Genomic DNA, 21577 nt, shown 5'->3' on the forward strand with positions numbered 1-21577 from the left:
GGCTGTCGGGGGTACGGGTGTTACACGTGAAAACACAGTGACACGCCAGGACCATTTACACCTCAGAGAGATGAATATGGGACGGAGAGTCGCTCAGACTATTTACACAGCGGACAGCCTGGTTATGACAAAATGCTGATACCAAATTTCATAGTTGGTGGTTGCTGGGGACTAGCTCAGCAAGTCTCCATCCAGCCCCCTGGGGCTGGGTGTTTGCGTTCTGCCTACATGTTCTCCAATCACTATGATTGGCATTAATTGCCAAATGAATGCTTATTACTTAATGATTGCTAAGTCCAATTTCTCTAGTCAATCGAACAGTCGGAGAAACATGTTTCAAAATAAATCTATTTCTTAAAACAGCCATGCTGTCTTGTGTTACATTCCCACTGATGTTTGCTCTCTCTGGAGGAGAACCTGGATAGAAGAAGTTTTAAAATTAATATCCAGCAATCCTTAAAAATGTTTTCCTTTCTTTAATTTAAAGAAAGCGGACCAAGCCCCTGAGTATGCTGTCTCTGAAGCTTTTTCCCTTCAAAAGTCAAGGTATCCACTGGGGCCTTGTGGTCCTGTGACAAGTTTGGAAACCGTGGAACAGCTGCAAGATCACGATGAGGCCTGTGAGGAAGGTGAGCTGAAATACTGCTTGCCACAAGCTGCCTAAAATGAACTGTTCTTGATCCAGCATTGTGGTTCTGGTCTGAACAGGCTCTTGTGAAGCTTGAGACCATAAGAAACAGTTCATCGTAAGATGTCTTTCATCTAATGGAGAAAGGCATAAGAAGAATCAACTGCTGGAGTTCAAGGTAGATCTTAATTAGCATACCTAAGAGAAGGATAAACTCTCTGTCTCCTGGAGATTTCAGGTCAAGATGAACATGAATACTGCCCTTGAAGACACACTGTATGGTCAAATACAAGTTAGTGGTCTACAGGAAACTGGATGAAATTACCTGACATATTTTTGATAGCAGGCCAGATGTGAAAATGGAGTTGCTCTGTGTAACTTTCACATCTATGAATAATTGTGTGGTTTTGCTTTGACTCCCATGCAAAATTTTCCTCACTAATTAGCTAACTAAATATTCCCTTTGTAACGCTTGCAGCCACAAGTGCTTGCTGAAATTTGAAAATAAAACTGCGGTAGATTTAAAAAAAGAGAGGGAAATTATCTCCCATCAGTGCTAGAAGTACATCTGCAGTGTAAAAAGCTGATAAGAGACAGGATTTTAAAAACTGAGTTAACCATTCTTTTAAGACTCAAAAGTGAGCCTTACAGAATAGAATGAAGACATGTCTCAAGACCATCCACTTCAATACAGGAAGTCAGCTTCTTCACTTGTAATCATCAAGGGTTCAACTGATAGCACAGAATATGCCTATCTGCTTACAGTGCGCTGTCTGAATGCATTATACAGCACAGTGGCTCAAAAGAAGCTGTCTTCGCAATTGGTGGAAAAGTTGCTTGCTTTCCTCATGGTTCTTTATTATTTTTGTTTGCCCTTCCCTGCTAGGGTTTTCCTTTTTATAGCTACCAATCTCTCAGGATTGTTCCTAGCTCAACTGAAAGCCTTTTATCTGGAATCCATTATTAGAATACTTAATGGTATTAACTACACATAGTCCACTTTGCAAAGAAAGGTATCAATAATGGAAGTGCCAGAACTCTTTTATTCCAGTTACGAGGAGCTCACATTTCCCACGCAAAAAAGTAACCATTCCCCAAGTGATAAGCTCTTTTTCTCTCTTCTTTCTGCTATCGAATATATTTCCTTGTTCCTGAGCTGGCCTGAGAGATTATGAAAGAGAACAAAAGTAATTTGAAGGACAATAAACATTAGATTTATGTTTTCTTCAAAAAACCCACCCCTTTTTAAGGAAGTTTTAAAAAGGCTTTATTGCCTTAGAAATACCAGGGCTCAATGGGAGCATCTACATTTTGTGTTAGAACAAGAGATTTGGAGCAGCTGCTTCCTCCTGTCTATCGGCTGTGTGCCTTTACAGGGGATGACTTGCACTACAGTGGCTGCTGAGATCCCTGCTCTTTGCCCATCCTCACTGCTCGGATGGCTCAGCTTCTCGTCGGGCTGCTCCTGATGCCTTGCAGTTTACAGCCCTGCATTCTGCTTCAGGAACAGCTTGGCTGTCCATGCAGCAAGGCCAGGTGGTTTGTTGAGGCAGCAGCCATGTTAGCTGTCCTTGTTTTTTAGTAGGAACTCTGAAACAAAGGAATTTTTCCACAGAAGAGTGGAGATGCAAATAAAAGTTCACAGAAGGACTTTATACCCAGTTGTTCACTAGGCATTTGAGCTCACTGAGGAGTACCAAATCCATCACAGGTGCATTCCTGTAGTTGCAGTCTTAATTCTGAGTACAGGTAGTCCCTGGTGAAGCTTGCCACCTGACAGATTTGTAATCTAGACTCACCAGTTGTTCCTGGAGCTGTGGTTCTTGCAAAGGTTAACCTGTACACATGAAGCAAACATTTGTCCAAACAGTAGTTCTTTTTGTATTTAACATATGACATCCTTGGCTGTACACATGGAAAATACCTAAGTGTCTGCAAGTGCAATGGTGAAACATATGAAAGCTACTGGAGTTATGAATTACCTCATGTGAATTCCATCTCCTTGATAAATGCTATAATAATCACACAAGTGATCTAAATGTCCACAGAATCTTGTAGGAAAAATGAGGTGGAGAAGAATTCATTTGTGACCTATGTGACAGGGAAAAAGGTTGCCACCTTCTCTTCCTGTTCTTTTATAGATCAAGAAGATGAGAACAGAACTATTAGCCTTATTCCATTTTCTGTTGCAGATCAGCTTACAGTCATTTTAGACAGCCTTCCCAGCATGTGATATAACTATCCCAGAGACAGAGTCTTGCTAGTTTATACTTACCCATATATTTTTTAAGCAAGTGAAGTCATCAGTCTCTTTCCTTATGATAGCCCAAGAGCTGCTCAGTAACTGGATGAAGTCCAAACTGCAGCGGGAGCTGATGAGCGATGGAGAAGAGGAGGTTGACACTGTCCTCGTGGAAAAGCCTTCTGCAGTCCCTCTGAAGTATGAGCGGTTTGATGGTGAGAGCACAACAAAGCAGCTCCTGGCTTCCTTTCTGAAAATGTGCTGGGGAAGGGAGCCAGGCCTCATGGTTTGTCAGACTGAGAGGTAAAAGTTGCTTTGAGGCCAGGGTAGTGGACTCAGTAGAAACAGGATTAGAGGTGATGATTTTTCTCCCTCAGCTCTTACAGCAGCTTGCTGTAGGGCTGCACAAATGCACCTCATAAACATTCGATGTCTCCTTGTATAAAAGAGAAATTTTATTTCTTTTGTGTATGGGTATTTGTGATGCCTGTCAAATTTATACAGCCATTCGAGATGCTCAGAGGCAAGGCAGTAAAAAATGGATGAAATGTTGTTACTGCTCCAGTGTGTTCAATGTGAGACTGATTAAGACTCTTTGGGGATAAATAGAGTGCAGTCAGTGTGTCCACTTTCATCAGAAATGCATTCACAGCCTGGGAAAGTGATCCTTTTAATTACGTTAGGCTTTGTGATCTGAGACAGAGGGGCTTATTCATTTCAGACTAGCCTGAGATAATCTGAATTCCTCATTTCAGACTTGTGCAGCTATCTGGAACATGAACTGGAAAGTTCTTCTGTCCAAGAATACCTACAGCATCTTTTGCAGAGTGAAGTCGTGAACTGTGCGATAGCAGAAGACCTTAGACTTGAAGACATCAAGGAAAAACAAAAACTTGTAGATCCACGAATAATCATGGAGCTCAGACACAAGCAGGTGAGCAGGCAAGGCAGCACAGTTAAAAGGAATAAGATGGAGGATTATAGGATTAGAGTGAATGCTCACTGATACTTCTCCAGTATTCTCTCACAACCTGCAATAATCTCTGACTTGCAGGCAAATACCCAAGGATACTCTTCTACAGTTTATCTGAAACATTACTGCATTGCTGCATGCACGTTAGCCATTCACGGTAGCTTGCACAGTCAACTTTTACTACATCTGTTCAAGTTTTCCCCCCTTTCCAAAGACTGACAGGAAAAGCCACCATGGCAGTCAGGTCTGAGTTTGCTCCCATCAAGTAACACCTCACTCTCTTGAATGGAGTTTTTTTGCTGGTCTGAGAGCAGAATGAGTGCAGTCAGTGCCAGTTATGGATAGGGTTGCTTGCTTCATGTGCAAGGTGGATTGTGACTCACCCTGTCAGTGTACAATGAACCTCAAATTCTTCAGCCTTTGGCATCTGCTTTGACTTTTTCTGATTCCTCCTTCCCAGGTGAAAGAAAACCGAATGAGGCGTCAGAAGGCATTAGAGCTTCAGAGACAAGAAAAGTCCCTGAAGAAATCAGTTCTGTCTGAGGCCAAGCTCCAAGCACAGGAGGAGGACAGAAGGAAGGCCCTGAAGGCCAAGAAGGAGGAGGAGGAAATCCAAAGGGAAATGGTGAAGCTGCGAAAGGAAATGGCTGAGAAGAGGCATACCATGGCAAAAGCATGGAGAATGTAAGAGGGAGAGGGGGGCATGGAAAGAACTGTATGAAGAACACTTCTCTTATCAGCTCCTTTTGCTAAATGTAAGAGGAGAGGTGGTCCCAAAGGAAACACCTGCTATTCCTCTGTCTCCAAGCTCTCCCAAAACCTTTTATTCCTTTGTTACCAATGTCAATGGCAGAATTTATCATTAGTGGGAAGTTGGGCTAAAGATACTGTTAGCCTCCCCTCGGCCATTACCAGTATGTAGACTGAATCACAAAGTAGGAGGGTGTTTGCACTATCGTGCATTCTCTCCATCAACCCTGTGGCCACATCCAGCCTTGTTAGCGTCTAACACAGCATGAAAGCCAGTACACACAAAAAAAAAGAAGAATAGTCTGTGTTGAAAGTCTAGTACTTAAAATACTTCCTCTGCTATGAGAGAATAAAGTGCATTCTTGGCTGGGAATTCTGCAGAGACATAATTTTTGCTTCTGCTGAGCTTGGATTGTCACAGAGATGTGACTTGTAGGGATGCCATTTATTTACTTAGGCAGCCCTGAGATCCTAACTCTTCTCATGCAAGTGCTTTACTGAAATCTTACTATTTTCTTCTGCCTGCTATATTTTGGAAATGCTCCAGACTGTTTAATCTCTGGGACCCCAAACCATGACAGAGGCTGTTTTCTAAGAAGGCCGAGGTAAATAATCAGCAACTTTCTAAGCTGTAGAGGTGAAGCTCTTAGGAATGGCCAAAAAGAGAGTGAAATCTGTGCTACAGTACTTTCCTCATTGTATTAGATGTGTAGGTTTGTTCACTTTCCAGGGAGGGGAAGAGACAAGAAGAAAGTCAGAAGCTGTCAATGCAGGAGGTATCTATTACTGCATCACTGCCCCTGGTCCTGAAGGAAGAAGAGCAAGGAGAAGAGAAACAGAGAAGGGCTCAGGAGCTGCTGCGCAGGATTCACACCAATAAGCAGAGAGTGAGCATCACGCTTCTTTATCTGAGACTCTCAGCTACCTGCCCTCAGCTACTTTTGCAAAACAGAAGTAAAAAGCGCTAGTTATCAGAATTTTTTACTTCTTCCAAGCCCTGCTCCTGATACCAGGAAAGTAGAAAAACAAGGCAAAAAGTATCTTGTAAGACTAGGAGCAAGAAATCCTGAGCCTCCATCCCCAGTATGTCTGTGCCCCAAGTGTACTTAGTGGGAAGTTTCACTTAGAGTTGTGGAAAAGATGTGGCTCCCAGGACAGTTGTGAACATAAAATCTGCAATTGAGAAACAGGCAGATGAACAGAGGCGGCAGTGGAGCGGGATTTGTTTTCCCTTGAGGAAGGAAGTAAAAGGGGGGAAATGGCACAAAAGGGCTCGAGAAGCCCTTATTGTGTGTATGGGAAGATATTTTAAAGATTACCTTGCAGACCCTGGTGCAGGAGCAGGGAGAGGGAAGAGAAGTGCTGAGGCCTGGGATGAATTTTGAGCTGGGTCTCCAAGAGTTGAAGTATGCCAGCACATCCACAGTAACAGGTTCCTCAAGGATCGACTCCCACTGGGTGCAGTAGGATATTCTGTGATACTGCAACAGCTCTTTTGAGGCAGACGTGAAGACTTTAATAATTCCTAGCAGGAACCTATTTCTTTTACCTTCATTATTGTGATACCATGGCCAGCTCTGGGTTAAACACATAGTTGTATCAAATACGTGCAATTAAAGAGTGATCTTTTTGTACTGAATAATTTTATATGGGCAGCCTCAGCAAAGGGAATAAATTTCCCTGAGTGCAGGTGTGAATGCCATCCATCATGTAATGCTTTTAATTAATAGAGCAGTCATCATCATTAATGTCTACTTATCTACCTCTAGAATTTTTTTAGTAGAAGAATCCCATAGTTTTTATGGTGATTCTCCCCATGGCTCACTTCATCTGCCTGTCTGCTGGATTTGAGCTTGGCTACTGTTTAACAGTACACAAGCTCTCTGCAGCACAGTCTAAGCTATGAAGATAAGCTTGCATGAAACCACAGAACAATTTAGGGCTGGCATAATGTGAGAAGCCATGGCTTAGCTGAGCTAAGCAATAGTGACACTTTGATTATTTTCCTAAAGCAGAAAGAAATAGCTAATGCACTGACATTTTGTCCTTTTTCTAAGTCTCCATTTGGAGATTTCAGTGAGTGAGAGGAATGCAATTAAAACAAGGCATTGTGACAAAAGGGGAACAGCTGAGTCCTGTGAGTTGACCCACTCAGCAGATCAAAATGAACAGTGTCTGCAGCGACAGGACTAGAATTATGGGGTAGATTAGATAGCAAATTGCTGTTCTGTACAATGTAAATCACTCTCAGAGGCAGTGAGTCTAATTACACAATAGGGGAAAGGTTTGGCTTCCTACTGGAACAAGGGTGAGCTTAGATCATGTCATAAATTCACACTAGGAAGTGTCTTGATTTTTGTCTAATTTACAAAAAACACCAAACAAGTGGTCCACAGAGGTATTTGTGAACTGTTCTCCACAGAAGCGTTCTTACCTGTAGCATCTTAGACGTTTTCTAGATTTTGAAACATCTTTCCTGCCTCCAGAAATTCTACATTCCTCACCCATTTTATTCCTTTACACTTGGTGAACTAAGCATGTTTCACTCAAAAGCAGAGCCCCGTGATGTTATCTTTCTAGTCCCTTTCTGCTTTTTATAGAAGACCTGCACGTGCTCTGCGTTATTTTTTTTTTACCCTCAAGGTAATTGTTGAAAGTGGGGATTCGAAAAAGAATCTCAAAAAGGAAAGTCAGATAAGGGGAAGGGTGGAGAGGATCAGCATTTGTGTGACAGGCTGTGTCTTGCTCATTGGTTTTCTGAAACTCTCCCATGCAGTGCATGCAACGACATTTCTCTGCCTGGCTGAAAGTCATTCTGGAGCACAGAATTAAAATGGGAAAAGCCAGAGCCCTTGCTGACTGGAAATGCCAACTGAAGGCCCTGCGAGCCTGGAGAAACTATACTTGGGACCAGAAAGTAGAGCAGGAGATACAGCAACTGGAAGTTCATCTCCAAGATCAAAACAGGTAGTGACCCTGCACTGTGGAATTCCTCCTATTGCAGCAGTACTTGGGCAGTGCAGTGATCAGAGACTGTAAAAGGGGCTTGCCAGTTAGGCAGCAGGAGGAAAACAGTAGCTTTTTGAGAAAATTGCTATATTGCCTGCAATCTGCCAGAGGCATTGTGGCACAGATGAAAAGGAGGACAGAGATAAACAAGAGCTTTAGGACTTTCCAACAAGCCTGCATCTCATTCTCTCTAGGTATCTCACCCTGGCTCGCTCTGGACCCCAGAGAATATGAGGTGCCATATTTATTCCTGATTAATATAGTTATTTCCTATTTCAGTAGTAGTATAGCAGAGATCATTTTGGCCAGTGTCTTTCATGGAGGAGGCTGTTGGATGAGTTCCCTATCAGCCAGAGAAAATTTTGCTCTTGCAGGTGTCTGGCAGGCTGTGTGGTGAGGCACTGCTGCTTCCCCCTATGCAGCTGGCAAGGAAACACGGTACCTCTTTTGCACCTATCCTACAGCCCAAGGATGACACAGGAAATTGCAAAATGTGAACTAGGGAAACTTACTTCAAAATAATGGGCATCCTTTCTGCCCTCCCAGTCCTCCTTGGAGAAACTCTGGACAGCTTTGGAGGGCATTCAGAGTTAAGTGACGGACAGACTCGGGAAGTTACGGGGCCTCGTGCCATGGCCTGGACTGCTGTATTTGATGCAATTGTTTTAGGCAGGCCTGGGCAGAAGCCTCACTCCTATCATAACACAAGTGCCTTCTCATTCAGGAAAAAACAACTGTCTGCGGAGCATAACCAGCGACGGCTTTTGCGCTGCTGCTTTCTGGCGTGGCAGCGCTGGAGCCAAGCAGAGACAGAAAAGCGAGAGCTGCAGATCAAGAGGGAGGAGACGAAGAGAAAGATGGCACAGCTGCTGGAGGCAGTGTCACTGGGGAAGAGTGGTCTGGACAGGCCACTGGAGGTTAAAAAGCCTGGGACAGCAGCTGTAAACCATCATCAAGATTTGCAGCAAGACCAGGTAAATCCTTCCCTTGTAGTCTATCGATCCCATGTCATCTCTGTTGGCATCTCAGTACTCCTACAAAGCACTTCACTTGTGCGATCTGAAATAAAAGAGTACATTGTCCCAGAGTAAGGCTCCTTTCACAGGGTGACCCCCAAATACCTGCCTGCAGCTGTTCAGGAGAGAAGTCTTTAAAAATAAGAGGCAAACATGAAGGACAATGGATGAGTTTTAAAAATAATCTCTAATGCTGCCAGAGAACAACCCTTCATGTACTGTGAGTCGCAATGAGTGTCCCACCCCCAGATCACTTTTGCTGAGAGATTAGTTACATCTTTGATGCCTGCTCAGACTTAAAAAGAATAACACTTGACTGCATGACAAGGGATTTTGTCATGCCAGTGCAGCTTTCTGGCTTTTAAGCATGGAGGGAAAAAGTTGTCACTGGCTGTTTCAGGATAATGCACATCACAAGGAGGTAGGAGAGGAGAATCAGAGGTTGCTTCCTTAAATTGTCATTTGTCAGGTCAGAGCCTGCCCTTCCTTTCTGTCTATAAAACCTGTACCACAGCAGTATCCTGATCCTAGCATGAGAGCTCACACACACATATTACAGGTCAAGCTTTTCGTTTGCTTAAATGTCAGCAAAAATTGATTTTCCCACATTGCTTATATCACCCTAGTAGGCCCATATTTTTCTTCTGATGCACTGGTAAAATTTGTGCTGGAAGGATGGGACTGAATTTGGGGTTTGACCTAGGAATCAGAAAGCAGACCTTACATCTGATGCCTCTTCACAGAAAGACTGTGTGCCAGAAAAGGCACAGCCTCATTCCCCACTATGCACCAGTTTCATGGTAATATTTATCAAAGCTGGAGAAGAGGCACGAGGAAGCAGCACCTTGTAGACTTCTCTTCCATCTGAAAAGGAACTGTCCAGTAGATCAGCTGTGTAGATCACTTAAACAACTGTTTTTTCCTTTGCTCTCAATCTGAGTGCTGAGTGGGGACAACACAGTCCAAAAGGGAGTGTGCTAATCCCTGAGAGATGAGCTAACCCCTGAGAAATGAGCTGTCCTGAGCTGTGCTCCCTAACAAAATAGTCAGGATATTATTCCTGCCAGAGCTCTTGCCTGATCAGGATTTCTTCCTCCCAGTAAAGTGGCACGCAGCTCCTTAACAGTTCTTTCCCACAGCCTCCCATTTTGTGCATAACAGGGCCCCTCTGCCCTGGCTAGGAACTGGATAAAGATTGCATAGCTGAGATTGCCGTATATCTCGGACATCTCACTAGATTTGCATTAAAGAAACACTTACTATGTAGAAAGGGCAGAACAGTGCTTGGTTTTAATCAATGCCAAATTTTTCTTTTTTTTTTTTTTTTTTTCCCCTAGCCAACCAAAACTTGTCTCAGACGGAAAGAACCTGACCAGACCAGAGACCACCCTTGTTGGGATGCTGCTCACACATCTCATTCCTACAGAAAACTCAAATTTGCCTGGGAGATTACCGTAAAACATGCAGCCCTGAGCACCCAGGACGAGGTTGTGTACAGGAATCAAATAGTCTCTCTCCCCCAGCAGTTTCAGGCACCTGGTCCAAAGACAGCTCCTGCTTATGGTAGCCATTTTGAGCACCGTCATGCCTTCCAGCAACGTCTGATTGAGGAGCAGAGGCAGCAGCTTCAGAAACAGCGAGAGCTGATCCTTGAACTGCAGGAAAATCAGAGGCTGAGCAGAGCTAAAGAAGAGTCAGCACAAGCCGCGGCTGTAACCCAGCCTCTTAACAACTCTGTTTCACAAACCAGGGAGGAAAAACTGAAGAGGGAAAAACAATCCAGATGCAAGAATACAACCCGTTTGAGGTATACGCCCTCAATAAAGCAGGCTCAATTAGTCAGTATGTGTCATTCCTACTCAAGTTGAGCCAGAATTTGCCAGGCACACTTCAGTCATACTAGCGCTATCTGCTCTTCCTCTCACCTGTGACTTAGCCTCAAGGGTGGTACCAAGCTGGCTACAATTCTCCGTCCTTCTCCCTTTTTGCAATGGCTCAACACCGTGTGATCCATACAGGATCCACTTAGAAACAGCAACACCAGAGTGTCACACGTAGTAGCAGCAGGGATTTATTTAGTTAGAAAAAAAGAGAGTGTCATCCTCAGTATTTCAGAACATGCAGCAGCCCTGGGTACTCAGCTCCTTTGCAAGGATGCATCATTAATCCCATTTCAAGCGGAAGAAAGATGTATCAGGGATTCAGAATGAAAATGCAGCACAATGTAGAATAGAAACTACAAGGCCTGTTTCTCAATCATAGGTGGTAGGTGTGAGATGTCATTTGACCACATTCATTGATGAATTCCTTTACTCTTTCCTTTCATAGTCCACCTGTTTCTCATGGGCCAGAAAACACAAGGGCAGCGATGCAAGGCACGAGGCCCTCCAGCCAGCTGACCTCAGCTCATCCCATACTGAAAGGTACTGTTCTAGACAGCAAAAACTATTCCAGACCACTTTTCTCAACAGCGGTCATCACAGTCTGCATGGAAGGTTGTCTGGAATATGATCATTGTGATGTTTACCAGTTTGGGGATCACCAGAGCTTTTTGGCCATGATAGTTGGGCATTAATAGTTGCCTTTCATTAACTGACAGTGTTCAGCTCCAATGCTACCTAGTCCAAGCTATCACTCACTCTGATTTGCCTGAACTCTGTACACCTTAGAGTAAGCATATTTTCAGAGCACTAAAGTGCTTTTTGTTTGAAGATCCCCAAAAAATTCAGTGAATAAGTTATCACTGGATGATTCTCCCTTGGCAGAGAATCCTGGGACAGCTGAGAGGAGAAAAGAATCTGAGGAAACCTATTGTGATCAAAACACTTAAATACCCCCCGGGTTATCGATTGCTTCAACCTGTGCTTCATTTGTGACTCCAGAAGCAGCAAGCACAGGTTCTCGACTCCACTGCATGTTCTGTGTGGTCACGTCAGTGCCGTAACACCTTTGCCGATAGCCAGCAAGATCCCGCATTGCAATTTGTCTCCCAAAAGAAGCATTAAGCAGTAGTTTCTCATTAGTGGGACCAAGTACCTGTGTGTCACTGTGGCAGCGATGCTTTCTATCATGAAGTCACTTTTTAAATAAGCAGTTGGAGCTTATTGGAGACCTCATAGCAGTTGCTGCTGAATCAGGTGCCCTGAGCCTCAGCACTCAATCAGAGAAGACAGGGATAAAACCTCTGAATACAGCTCCTTTCATAACCGAGCCTCATGGCTGTGACTGTGAACCAGGGAGGGTGGAGTGAACCTAACTGGGGTAGTCCTGAGTAATCTCATAAGTATTTATGAGTTCTTTGTTCATGACACTGCCAGCCATAAGAGGCAGCAGAAAAAGCAAGTCCCTTTGTGCTGGCATTGCCAGGTCAATGGGGGCCTGGCAGTAGAGCGGTCATCCTTGTTCACCAAACTTTTGCCATTATCCTATAGTGCATTTCCACTAAGCCTCACATCCTCTGTTTCTGTAGCTATGGAGGAGAGAGCAACTCAGCGTGCAGAACGGAGAAGGAAACTAGAAGAAGCCAAACAACGAAGAGAAGAGGAAAAATTGGTAAGGCAAGTGGAAAATGAAATAAAGTCTCTTTCACACCATTCCAGTTACAAGAAATGCTGTTTTAACCCCAGAGCCAGGGACCAAGAAAAGGCCCTCTATCCAAAACAGGAGTTTCATAGTTGTGAGAAAGCAGATGTCCGGCACACATAAAAAGAAGTAGTTATTGCTGCATTTGCATATGGTGACAGCACTAGCTCTGCCATATCACAGGCAGACACTTCATGTTGATGCAGTTGCAATTCCAGAAGCAGCCTCCCTTACCACCCCTCCAACACTTCTTTTGCACCTACCCCATGACAGTAACTTGTCCTTGCCGAGGATGGGAAGGGTGGAAGTGCATGCAGAGATCCACTTGATTGGACCTGACAGTGGTGGGGTTCCCCTCCCCTGCCTTTTCTGTCTGGTCACATGCAGCTTGAGGATGTGCAGTCTCACCTAGTAAAAATCCTGCATCTTTCTAGCAAATCTCTGCTGAAGAGAGAAGATACTGACAATATTTGTGTAGTTAATACACAAGTTCTGTGGTACACATCCAACGGAGGAGCCTTCTTAGCTTCAGGGCATTAAGCCCAAAACATTGATAGTAAGTTGCATTAGGGTTAGAAAGCTCAGAACTGGGGTCCTAAAACAACCAGGGTTTCTTCCTTCTCCAAGCAAGAGAGATGCACTTGTGTACACAGGAGGCTGAAATGAGCCTTAGAGAACATTTTAACCATAGACTAGACAGACAAGCATCAGGTTAGGTTTCCTCAGCTGCAGTTGCCATGATCATAGAGTTCAGGAAGCACAGTCATAGTAATCATGCATTATGGTTGGTGTAGGTTTTAGGCCTTTGATGCATACATCAAGAGCAAAAGCTTGGTGAAATGAAAGCAGAGCGGGGTTTGCAATGGGAGTAGATAAACATTCAGAGAAGGATATTGTGGCAAGTATGACCAGTACTGAAGTAAAGCAACTTCTTTGATCCTCAGTGTTTGGGGAAAGAAATGTTTGGGTACCTGTAAAGCTGCTTTGCATGTAGAAGTAAAACTTCAGAGCAGTCCCCAGGGATTCAGAACTGACTTCAGTGATCAGGTTATGAATAAATAACTTGGTGTGTGGTTTAAATTTTTTAGGGGAAGAGTGGGCAAATACTATAACCTAGGGCAAAGAAAGAGATGTACATATATAGGTAGTAGAAAGAACAGTCCCTCCTTCCTCTCCCTTCCACAGTTCATTGTCTGGCACAGATCATGTCTAGTATGTGACAAGTCTGCTTCCTTCTGAAGTTTCAGGTGCTGGTCAATACTAGAGGAATACGGGGAAAGCTTAGAGGTCTGTGTTCTCTGAAAAGGTCACATGCTCCAAATTACGTTTTACCTTCCTCCACTTTCTCCATTTCAAGGCCCAGCTGAAGGCTGAAGAGGAAGAACGACAGAGGAAGGAGGCTGAGGAAAAGGAAGCTCAGCAAAAAAAACGACGGGAGGAGAGAAGGCAGCAGAAGCTGGTGACCAAACACCTCACCTGTTTCCCACGCCTTTAGCAGGGAGAAGAAGAGCCATTACCCACTAGCACTCAGTCAGCAGCCAGAGTAATGTGAAATGGAGGTCTCCATTAGTAGAGCAGAGATCCACAGCACAGCACCCGCTATATAGCCTCACCATCCTCCCCCTTTTTGGCAACGTTAGGGGAAGGGCTGTGGACTGAACGCACTATGAATTATATACTGTCTCTGTCTCATCAGCAGGACTAGAGGTCCCAGCTGGTGGACGTTCACTGCTGAGGTACAGCTATATAAGCCCTCACAGTGGCAGCATCTTCAGCCTACTTTCAGACTGCTCCTTCCACTTGTATCCCCCTCCAGCATACACAATGATACCAGTCACAAACTCAGGATTTAAAAGTAAACAAGCCTGACAGATATATCAAGGGCAACTTTCCACCTGAAGAACAGAAGCATCCTCTCCTTGGAGCTAGCCTAGGAATAGCCCCACTTCATTATTGTTACTTGGAAATGAGCTGTCCTAATAACCCAAATAGCACATTTGAAATCCTACAGGAATTTGACCTACAACTACTGTTCTACTTGGATTGAGTGTTTTAGGATGTTTGACCTTCATCCCCGAGTCTCAGACAAAAGTAATATTGTACAGTTATATAACACCCACATCCCTCCCCTACTATTTAGGCTAGATGAAGCGGTAGGGCTCATGCATAAACTCAGAATCATTTCTGGACATGTTTTCAATCTAGTTTTATAAACATAGAAAGTTGCCCTCCTCGAGCTCACCAAAGCACCCCTCCCCACATTGATGAAGGCCCATCAAAAGGAGGTTCCTGCTAGGTCAGCACTGCTGGTAGCCACAGATTATATGTTTGCTACAGTAACACCAATCTGCCATGCTGAGAGAAGGCCATGTGCTGATACATGGCCCAAGGAAATGTCCAGAAATACCATCATCTTCCATGAGAATTTTCAAGACAGTTTGCTTTCTACCACAGGTTCTAGTACATGGGGTCATATCTGGTCTGCACTGCTAAAGATCATGCAGATCCCTATTTCCTGTCAGGTCAGGACCTCCAGCTCCAATATGACAATTTATTGTCATTGCTCTACGTCCTCTTCATCTGGAGTGAATTAAAACTAGTTCTCTTTGTATTGTAGAAAGAGCTGGAGAAGCAGAGGAGGCTGGAGAAAGAGCAGCAGCTCCAGAAAAAGGCCAGAGATCACTATGAGAAGGTCCTGCTCAGAAAGCTGGGAATGGTGCCATGGAAAAGGCTGAGGGAGCAAGCCAAGGAAAACCTGGTGGTAGGTGCTGAGGATAAAAGAAAGGACTGATGCCATGGGAGGAAGGGAAAAAGAATGGATGCAGCACTTAGCAGAAACCTCAATAGGCTCTTAAGCCAGGTAGAGAGGGAAAAAGCAAAAATTCTCCCTGCACGCCCTGTCCTATATTAGTTCTTTAAATCAGCCCATCTGACAATAATCATGAAAGGTCATCAAAAACCCACAAGGGTGGCATCCTCATTTATAGCTGATTAAACAGGAACCAAAAGGACAGAGAAAGGAATGAATTTCAATCTAATGAGAAACCATCTTTTGTTAGTCTACTCTTGTCTGCAGTACTAACTGCCACATGATTTGATGCCAGTAACACAATGGGAGTTAGTTTAGTATGATACAGCCAAAAAAATAAATTGAAGTTATGTGACACGAGCCTGTCAGTTCTCTTGCTCCACAGCAAAGCTAATCAGTAAGACACTGCCAAGCCACTGTAGTTATAGCAGTTAACCCCAGCCCATCACTAGGGCTTTCCCTCTCTCTGGAGTTGCCGGTGCAGTGTTGGCTACTGCTACAGGTAGGACACCACAGGTGATAATCCAGCGATCTGTTCTAGCCTGGCTGTATCTTCAGTGTGGAATAGCAAGTGGTAGCTTCTGAGACCTTGACACATAAATATTGCTAGTGAAACATTTCTGTACATGACTAAATTGGCATGCCTTATCGGGGTGGACTAATAACACTCAACCGTATCCTGAAGATTTATCCAGAGCCCAGGGCTAAGTTGGTAAGCTTCCCTTTAAGTCACTGGAACTACAGCTGCTTACAGTACTCAACCAAATGCACATAGGCCTCCAGCTGGGAAGAAGTAGAGGGATAGCACCTGCTCCGTAAGTCCACCCTGCTGGTCAGTGTTATGGATGGGGTTGGACTAAACTGTTACAGGCCAGGCCTCTGCTCCAGTCACAATACGTTAAACCGAGCATCTAATTCAAAAGGGTATTCTCTAGAGGTGATGCAGCAGTGCCCTGATAGAGAGACTGGTCTTGTTCCTTATACTGACCCCTCTTTGTGGGAAACTATCCTGTAAGTTATTCCAGCTGTCAGACATCTGCATTTTGGGGGCCCCAAAAAGCTGAGGTGATTTTTCTAGTGTACCCAGTTTTCTGTAGCTTTATGTTTATGTAGTCACTAGTCCAATTAACGAGCTGCTGTCTCTGCTGTCTTTACTCAGGTGGCACAAAGGCACCACTGCTTGGGCCTGCAGAGGAAATGTCTGATGACTTGGCTCCGGGACACCCAGGAGAGCCTCATGGAGAAGGTGTCTCAGGCTGAGGACTTCTATTCCCATACGTTACTGAGACGGGGCTTCAAGAACTGGCTAAAGGTATGCATGCACCACAGTGGAGAAACAATACCAAGCAAGCTAGCTGCTGCTGCGCTTTCCCCTCGCCAAGTGCCACTTCACACACCTGCAGCCCAACCTTTGCTGAGTTACACTGTCCCCATTCCAGCAACACCATTCCCTTCTTCAGAGACCTTCTTTCAGCTCTCCACTCTCCATCATTCTCCTCCACCCGGGACACTCTCCTGCATACTGCTCCTCCACCTTTGCACTGTCTCATCCTGCTCCCTGCTGATTTTCCTCCACTCCTGTCCCCATTACCCTTCACTGCCACAGTCTCACCACTGGTCTGTTTCTGCTTCTTGGGCTGGGGGTTGGGAGAAAGAAGCCATTCTCACCTTCTCTGTCCTCCTTCCCTAGTACAAGGATTATCTCTCCACTCTGGAGGAGAAAGTGAGTACCCTCCATGCAGCCTGCCTCATAAGGAAGTACTTCTGGGCATGGTTTGATGTGATCATGGAGGAAAAAAGTACTTTATGGGAGAAGCTGAAGATTGCTACTGAACACAGTAACAAGTAAGTGCACTCCCTTGCCAGCAGTTCTTTTTACTTGGGTTTAATATACCCTATAGATTATTTTAGAGACTACTTTTGACAGGTCAATTATCTGTTCCCCAAGAACATGTGAAACAGGTTCTTTATTGCTGGTATTTTGCTTCTGTGATATGCACAGACAACATCAGCAGAGGTTTATGGTAAGAATTTTCCATGCAGCCTGGAAAAATAAATTTAGTGGTACCCTTCACAGGACTTTTAAATCTGCTGAAAGAATACAGTGAAAGCAGCTAAGTAGCTGAAACTTTCTAAGCTGATTAGCAGATCTGGCCATGCAGCTTCTGCTAAAAGCTGCCTTAGGAAAATCTTTAAGTACAATTATAGCAAGCCAAACGATTATGCTGGAATTACGCTGTATGGTTTTGTTCACAGCATATGATTTAGTTCACAAATCCAAAGTTGATCAACTAGAAACCCTACTTAAGCAATCTTTCAGTTTATGCCACCGTCAGCCTGACTTGGCAGTGAAAACTACAGCAGACAGTTCTACTGATCATGACTGGAGCTAGGTGTACCCAGTTCACTCATTGTCCCATAACTGCATTAGCTGTGCATTTTAACAGGAAGAAAAAACTATTGTCCAAGTTCAGCAGAAAACACAAGCATGTTCACCTACCTCACCATGAAAGCATGTCAGCTGCATGCAGTCATTGATAGGCTGCGCCTGTGTGTAGCCCAAACAGGATCTGCAGCACCTTGGAGGAAGAATTAAATTAACCTCTTATGTGGTAGAGCAAACCTGTTCCGGCTTGCTGTGTCAGTAAGATCAGAACAGTGCATGATTTAACCCAACAAGCCAGCAAACTGGAGGCACCAGGGAAAATTCAGACCCAGGAAGAGACTGGATTCATCCTATGTATGACCTCATATTAGGAGCATAATCACCTGTCATTCCTCATTACCTTTTCCCCCACTGACTGGCAAAAGGCAGCTCAGACTTTGACACAGCCAACTATTCTTTAGACAGGACTGTTGCTCCCTGTTGCCCATATGGGAACCCAGGGTAAGGCACCTTTGGTGGGGTGATTAAGATCAGGTCAGAATTGGAGCCCAGCTGCCTGCACTCCCAAGTGGTTGGTCTGGACCAAACCAACCTGCATTTTTCCTGAAGAAACTGCTTTCAGAGACCCTGTTTATTCTTCAGGAAACATCTTTCATCTTCGGAGTGCTAAGCAAACACCAGCTAATGAATCCTGTCAGAGGGAGGAGCAAAATTCTTGGGGGAGAGGACTAGAGAAGGGCAATGTGTTATTTTTCCCTGGCATGATTGACATATTAATGGAGTGGTCTGCATGCAGAGGTTTACCATGTCACAGCCCTGACTAGCAGCAGAAAGGACAAATCCCACAGCTATTTTAGGGGAGTTCCCCCCTCAAATGGAAGTAATCTTTTGATTTATGTTATGCACGCATCTGCATGTCATCACTTTGTTCTTTGTGTCCTCAATTTCTTTAAGGAGACTCATGCTGAATGCATTCAAGGCATGGAAGCAGTACCCATTACTGATGAAAAAGGAAAGAGAGAGAGAGGAAAGGAGAAACCAGCTACGCAGGAGGGTAGCTGAAATTCTCCCCAACTTCCAAACATGACAGAAGAGAGTCAAAGATGACTGGGAGAGGAGACAAAAAGACTGATTCTGTTCAGTGCTATCTTCCTACTGACTGAAACAAATCCAAGGGGAAGTCCTGTCCAGTGCAAAGGGTCTTACAGCCAAAGGAAGCTCCCTGGGGTCACTGCTGTCATAAACTAAGCATATATGGAAACTTAGCTGACAGTTTCACTTTGTACTTCAGGGGGTTATTCCCCACAAGGTCCTCACGTGAAGTCTCCGTAGGGGTGTCTTCGCTGGTGGCAGAGAGGCTAGGTAACCAAAGCCTAGCACAGGGTGTGTTTCAGGCCAAGACCATTTCCACACACAGAGCTGCAGCACTGACATGAATCCTCCTCCATCACAGGAAGCACAGAACTGAACTGCATCTATTTTTCCTTAAGCAGTAACCTGGTGCTTTTCTGTTGCCAGTACTCTGCAGGGTGACACAGCTTGATCAGGGAGCAGACAGACCTGACTGTCAGCTGACCCCTAACCACTACTGCGAACTTGGCCACCCAGAGAACAGTTTCTAGCTAACCGTGCCAGGGAAGTTTGGATGGGAGGAGGAGAGGGAAGAGCTATTTATGCAAATCATATTTGCTAATGATCCAGATCACAGCATCACATATGGACAATCTAAAACCTGAATTCTTTTTCAAGGGACTGCCTAGTTCACAGCACTGGCCAGCTCACAAGCACAGTGCTTTGATTTTGGTGGCAAGCAGTGATTCCAAGTTTATGAGCCACTATCTTCTTGTCATTTAAACATTTTCCAAGCTGTTTAACTGTAGCATTTAAGGATGTATTGTGCAAGTCTGTCTGGGCCTTTTCACTTGATCCAGCACTTCAAAAAACCTAAAAATCCAAGAAAAAAGCAGACTGTATTTTTACATAAGTTAAAGCTGACATGATTAAAATGAAAGTTTCTTATCACTGTTCAACCTTTACCTGCAGCATAGGGCAGACAGGGTAATGCCATAAGGTTCAGTATGTCTTGTCTTAGCAACAGCATAAGGCAGGAACCTGGAATCACTTCCCCCTCACAACAAGATAGGCAAAGTTCTCTCCAAAAGCATTTGGCAGTACAGGGAGCACTTGGGTAACGCCAGGAAGAAGAGTTTACTGTTTTTCCATTGTATCAGATAATTTTTAAAACCTGCATACGCACTGAAAGTTTCCAATAAACCCAAACCCGAAATGAACACAACTGAGTTGTCAGTGCAAACTGCGTCAGAAGCCGGCTGAGCAGCACTAGGCAGAAGTCCAGGGTCAGGGACCTAGGCCAGCACTAAGCACTGCCGATGGAGTGGTATAGGACAGGTCAGGTGCCCAAGCGCCGCAGCAGGCTCCAGAGATTTAGCATTGGGAATTTGTCCAAGCGGAGAGCTCACAGGGATGTGGTCAGAGAGCCTGCCTGCCCGCACGAGCCAGGCTGTTGAGCAGACCCTCGGTGCAGGTCTGAAGACAACTGTCACTCCCAGGTTACCTCCCACAGCCATCCTCTACAACACAAGAACATTCACCATCTCCCAAAGGCTGATTACAGCCCTGACCACCAGCAGGTCAGACGAGCGCATTATCCAAGCGCAGGGAGCTGAAGGTGCCTGCGTGGAGTGTGGGCGAGTACAGACCATCTGGCTGCATTAAAAGGCAGATTGTGAGAGGAAGTGACAAACTGAGAGAGGGCTGAGTAACTTGTCTTGCGGGGAGAACAGGCACTGCAGAAGGGTAGAGTCTTTTGCAGAGGACTGAGCCAAAGAGACAGGGAGGAGCGGAGCTGCGGGTTGAGCTACCGAACTCATGCCCCAGTGCAGCGAGCAGCCACACTTGGTGCTAATAGCAGCAAGCTGTGGGAGCACAGCAATCCACTTTCTTATAGCATGCTCTCCCCTTGGAAACCTCTCCCATGTAGTGCCTAACGAGCTCCTGAACACCTCTGAACCAGCCCTTATGCTCCCATGTTACTGCTGGCCTTTTCCTAAGTTGACTTCCTCCTTAACAGGGCTTGGCAACGAACACAGCAGGGAAGGTCTCCAGCCCACCCTCCATCTGGATTCACGGCGTAAGGAAGACAGTGACCCAGAGGATGAAAGGTGAGGACATCCTTTCTCAGCTAGAGAGACAGTGGCATTACAGCCAGCCAGAGACAGGACACACTGCAGCTGCAAGGAGAGTAGCAGGAGCATGGAGCAGTAGAGTGGATGAGCCCACACGCAGCCTGGTCTTGACCGTAGCAACAGGCTGAGCAGACATTGCATCTACATCTCTCACAGCTAAAAGGGTGCCCCAAACTACTGGCTACTCAGGGGTGCGCATCCAGTTTACTGAACTGCAGATTCTTTCCCCAGCAATGCCACACTTGCACATTTTGTCCTCGAGGCCCACAGCTCCCACTCACCTCAGTGCCCACTCACCATCCATGAAAATAATGCTGCTTATGTGGAGCATAACTCCCCCCAAAGAACTTGAAAGTACAGTCAACACTTTTGAAACTGGCCTTTGTCTCCAATCCTCTCAGCTTCTAGGGTTTTCTTCTATTCTTAGTAGCTTTGAAAAAGATTCTCCTGGTAAGATGCTCTTTGGCTGCACAGTTCCAGCAGCGAGAAGCCAAAACAAGACCCAGGAGGAGCTGTGCTTTGATGCCCCTTTGCCCTTGCCTACTGCTAATTCAATGCTAGCATGGAGCTGAAGCCTCAGCTGGATCCAGCTGAGGGATAGGGGTGATGTTCAGGGATCAGGCGCATTCATACTGAGAACATGGTCTGAATCAAAGGGGAGATGAGAAGCCCCTTGACTTTCCCATTCAATCCACACCTGGCTGAAACAACTCGTACCTCCTTGGCAGAAGCAAGGCTGTGCCCAATGATGCTGTTGAGAGACTGCACAGGACACCCCTAAAATCCCTGGCATGATGTTAGTGTTTTGCAAATTAAAGCTCCAGCAAACATTTCCCAGCAGGAGGGTGACACACAAGAGAGCTTGTTCGACCGAGGAAACAGCTTCAGCCTGCAGCTGTGCCAGAGCATCCCTCCTGCTCCAGCACTTGGTTAGATGCAGATGTCAATGCCTTAATGCTGGTCATCAGCCCACACT

The 21577-nt window shown here is 45.1% G+C and overlaps 1 protein-coding gene across 5 annotated transcripts in view; it reads left to right on the top strand.

Moving 5' to 3' along the window:
* Positions 1 to 19686, top strand: part of CCDC191 (coiled-coil domain containing 191) — a 20694-nt gene extending 1008 nt beyond the window's left edge. For 4 of the 5 annotated variants that reach the window (XM_030020038.2, XM_030020033.2, XM_030020034.2 and 1 more), the window contains 15 exons: positions 488 to 629; positions 2954 to 3085; positions 3626 to 3804; positions 4304 to 4527; positions 5324 to 5480; positions 7370 to 7560; positions 8327 to 8576; positions 9956 to 10425; positions 10947 to 11041; positions 12088 to 12170; positions 13558 to 13659; positions 14818 to 14961; positions 16169 to 16321; positions 16700 to 16854; positions 18350 to 19686. In XM_030020038.2, coding sequence (XP_029875898.1) covers positions 2977 to 3085; positions 3626 to 3804; positions 4304 to 4527; positions 5324 to 5480; positions 7370 to 7560; positions 8327 to 8576; positions 9956 to 10425; positions 10947 to 11041; positions 12088 to 12170; positions 13558 to 13659; positions 14818 to 14961; positions 16169 to 16321; positions 16700 to 16854; positions 18350 to 18482 — 2445 coding nt within the window. In that variant the 5' untranslated portion in view covers positions 488 to 629; positions 2954 to 2976 and the 3' untranslated portion in view covers positions 18483 to 19686. The remainder of the gene's footprint in view (positions 1 to 487; positions 630 to 2953; positions 3086 to 3625; positions 3805 to 4303; positions 4528 to 5323; positions 5481 to 7369; positions 7561 to 8326; positions 8577 to 9955; positions 10426 to 10946; positions 11042 to 12087; positions 12171 to 13557; positions 13660 to 14817; positions 14962 to 16168; positions 16322 to 16699; positions 16855 to 18349) is intronic. The other variant, XM_030020037.2, reaches the window with a different exon arrangement.
* Positions 19687 to 21577: the final 1891 nt, after the last annotated feature.

Source organism: Aquila chrysaetos, chromosome 7, assembly GCF_900496995.4.
Source record: "Aquila chrysaetos chrysaetos chromosome 7, bAquChr1.4, whole genome shotgun sequence".
Lineage (NCBI taxonomy): Eukaryota > Metazoa > Chordata > Aves > Accipitriformes > Accipitridae > Aquila > Aquila chrysaetos.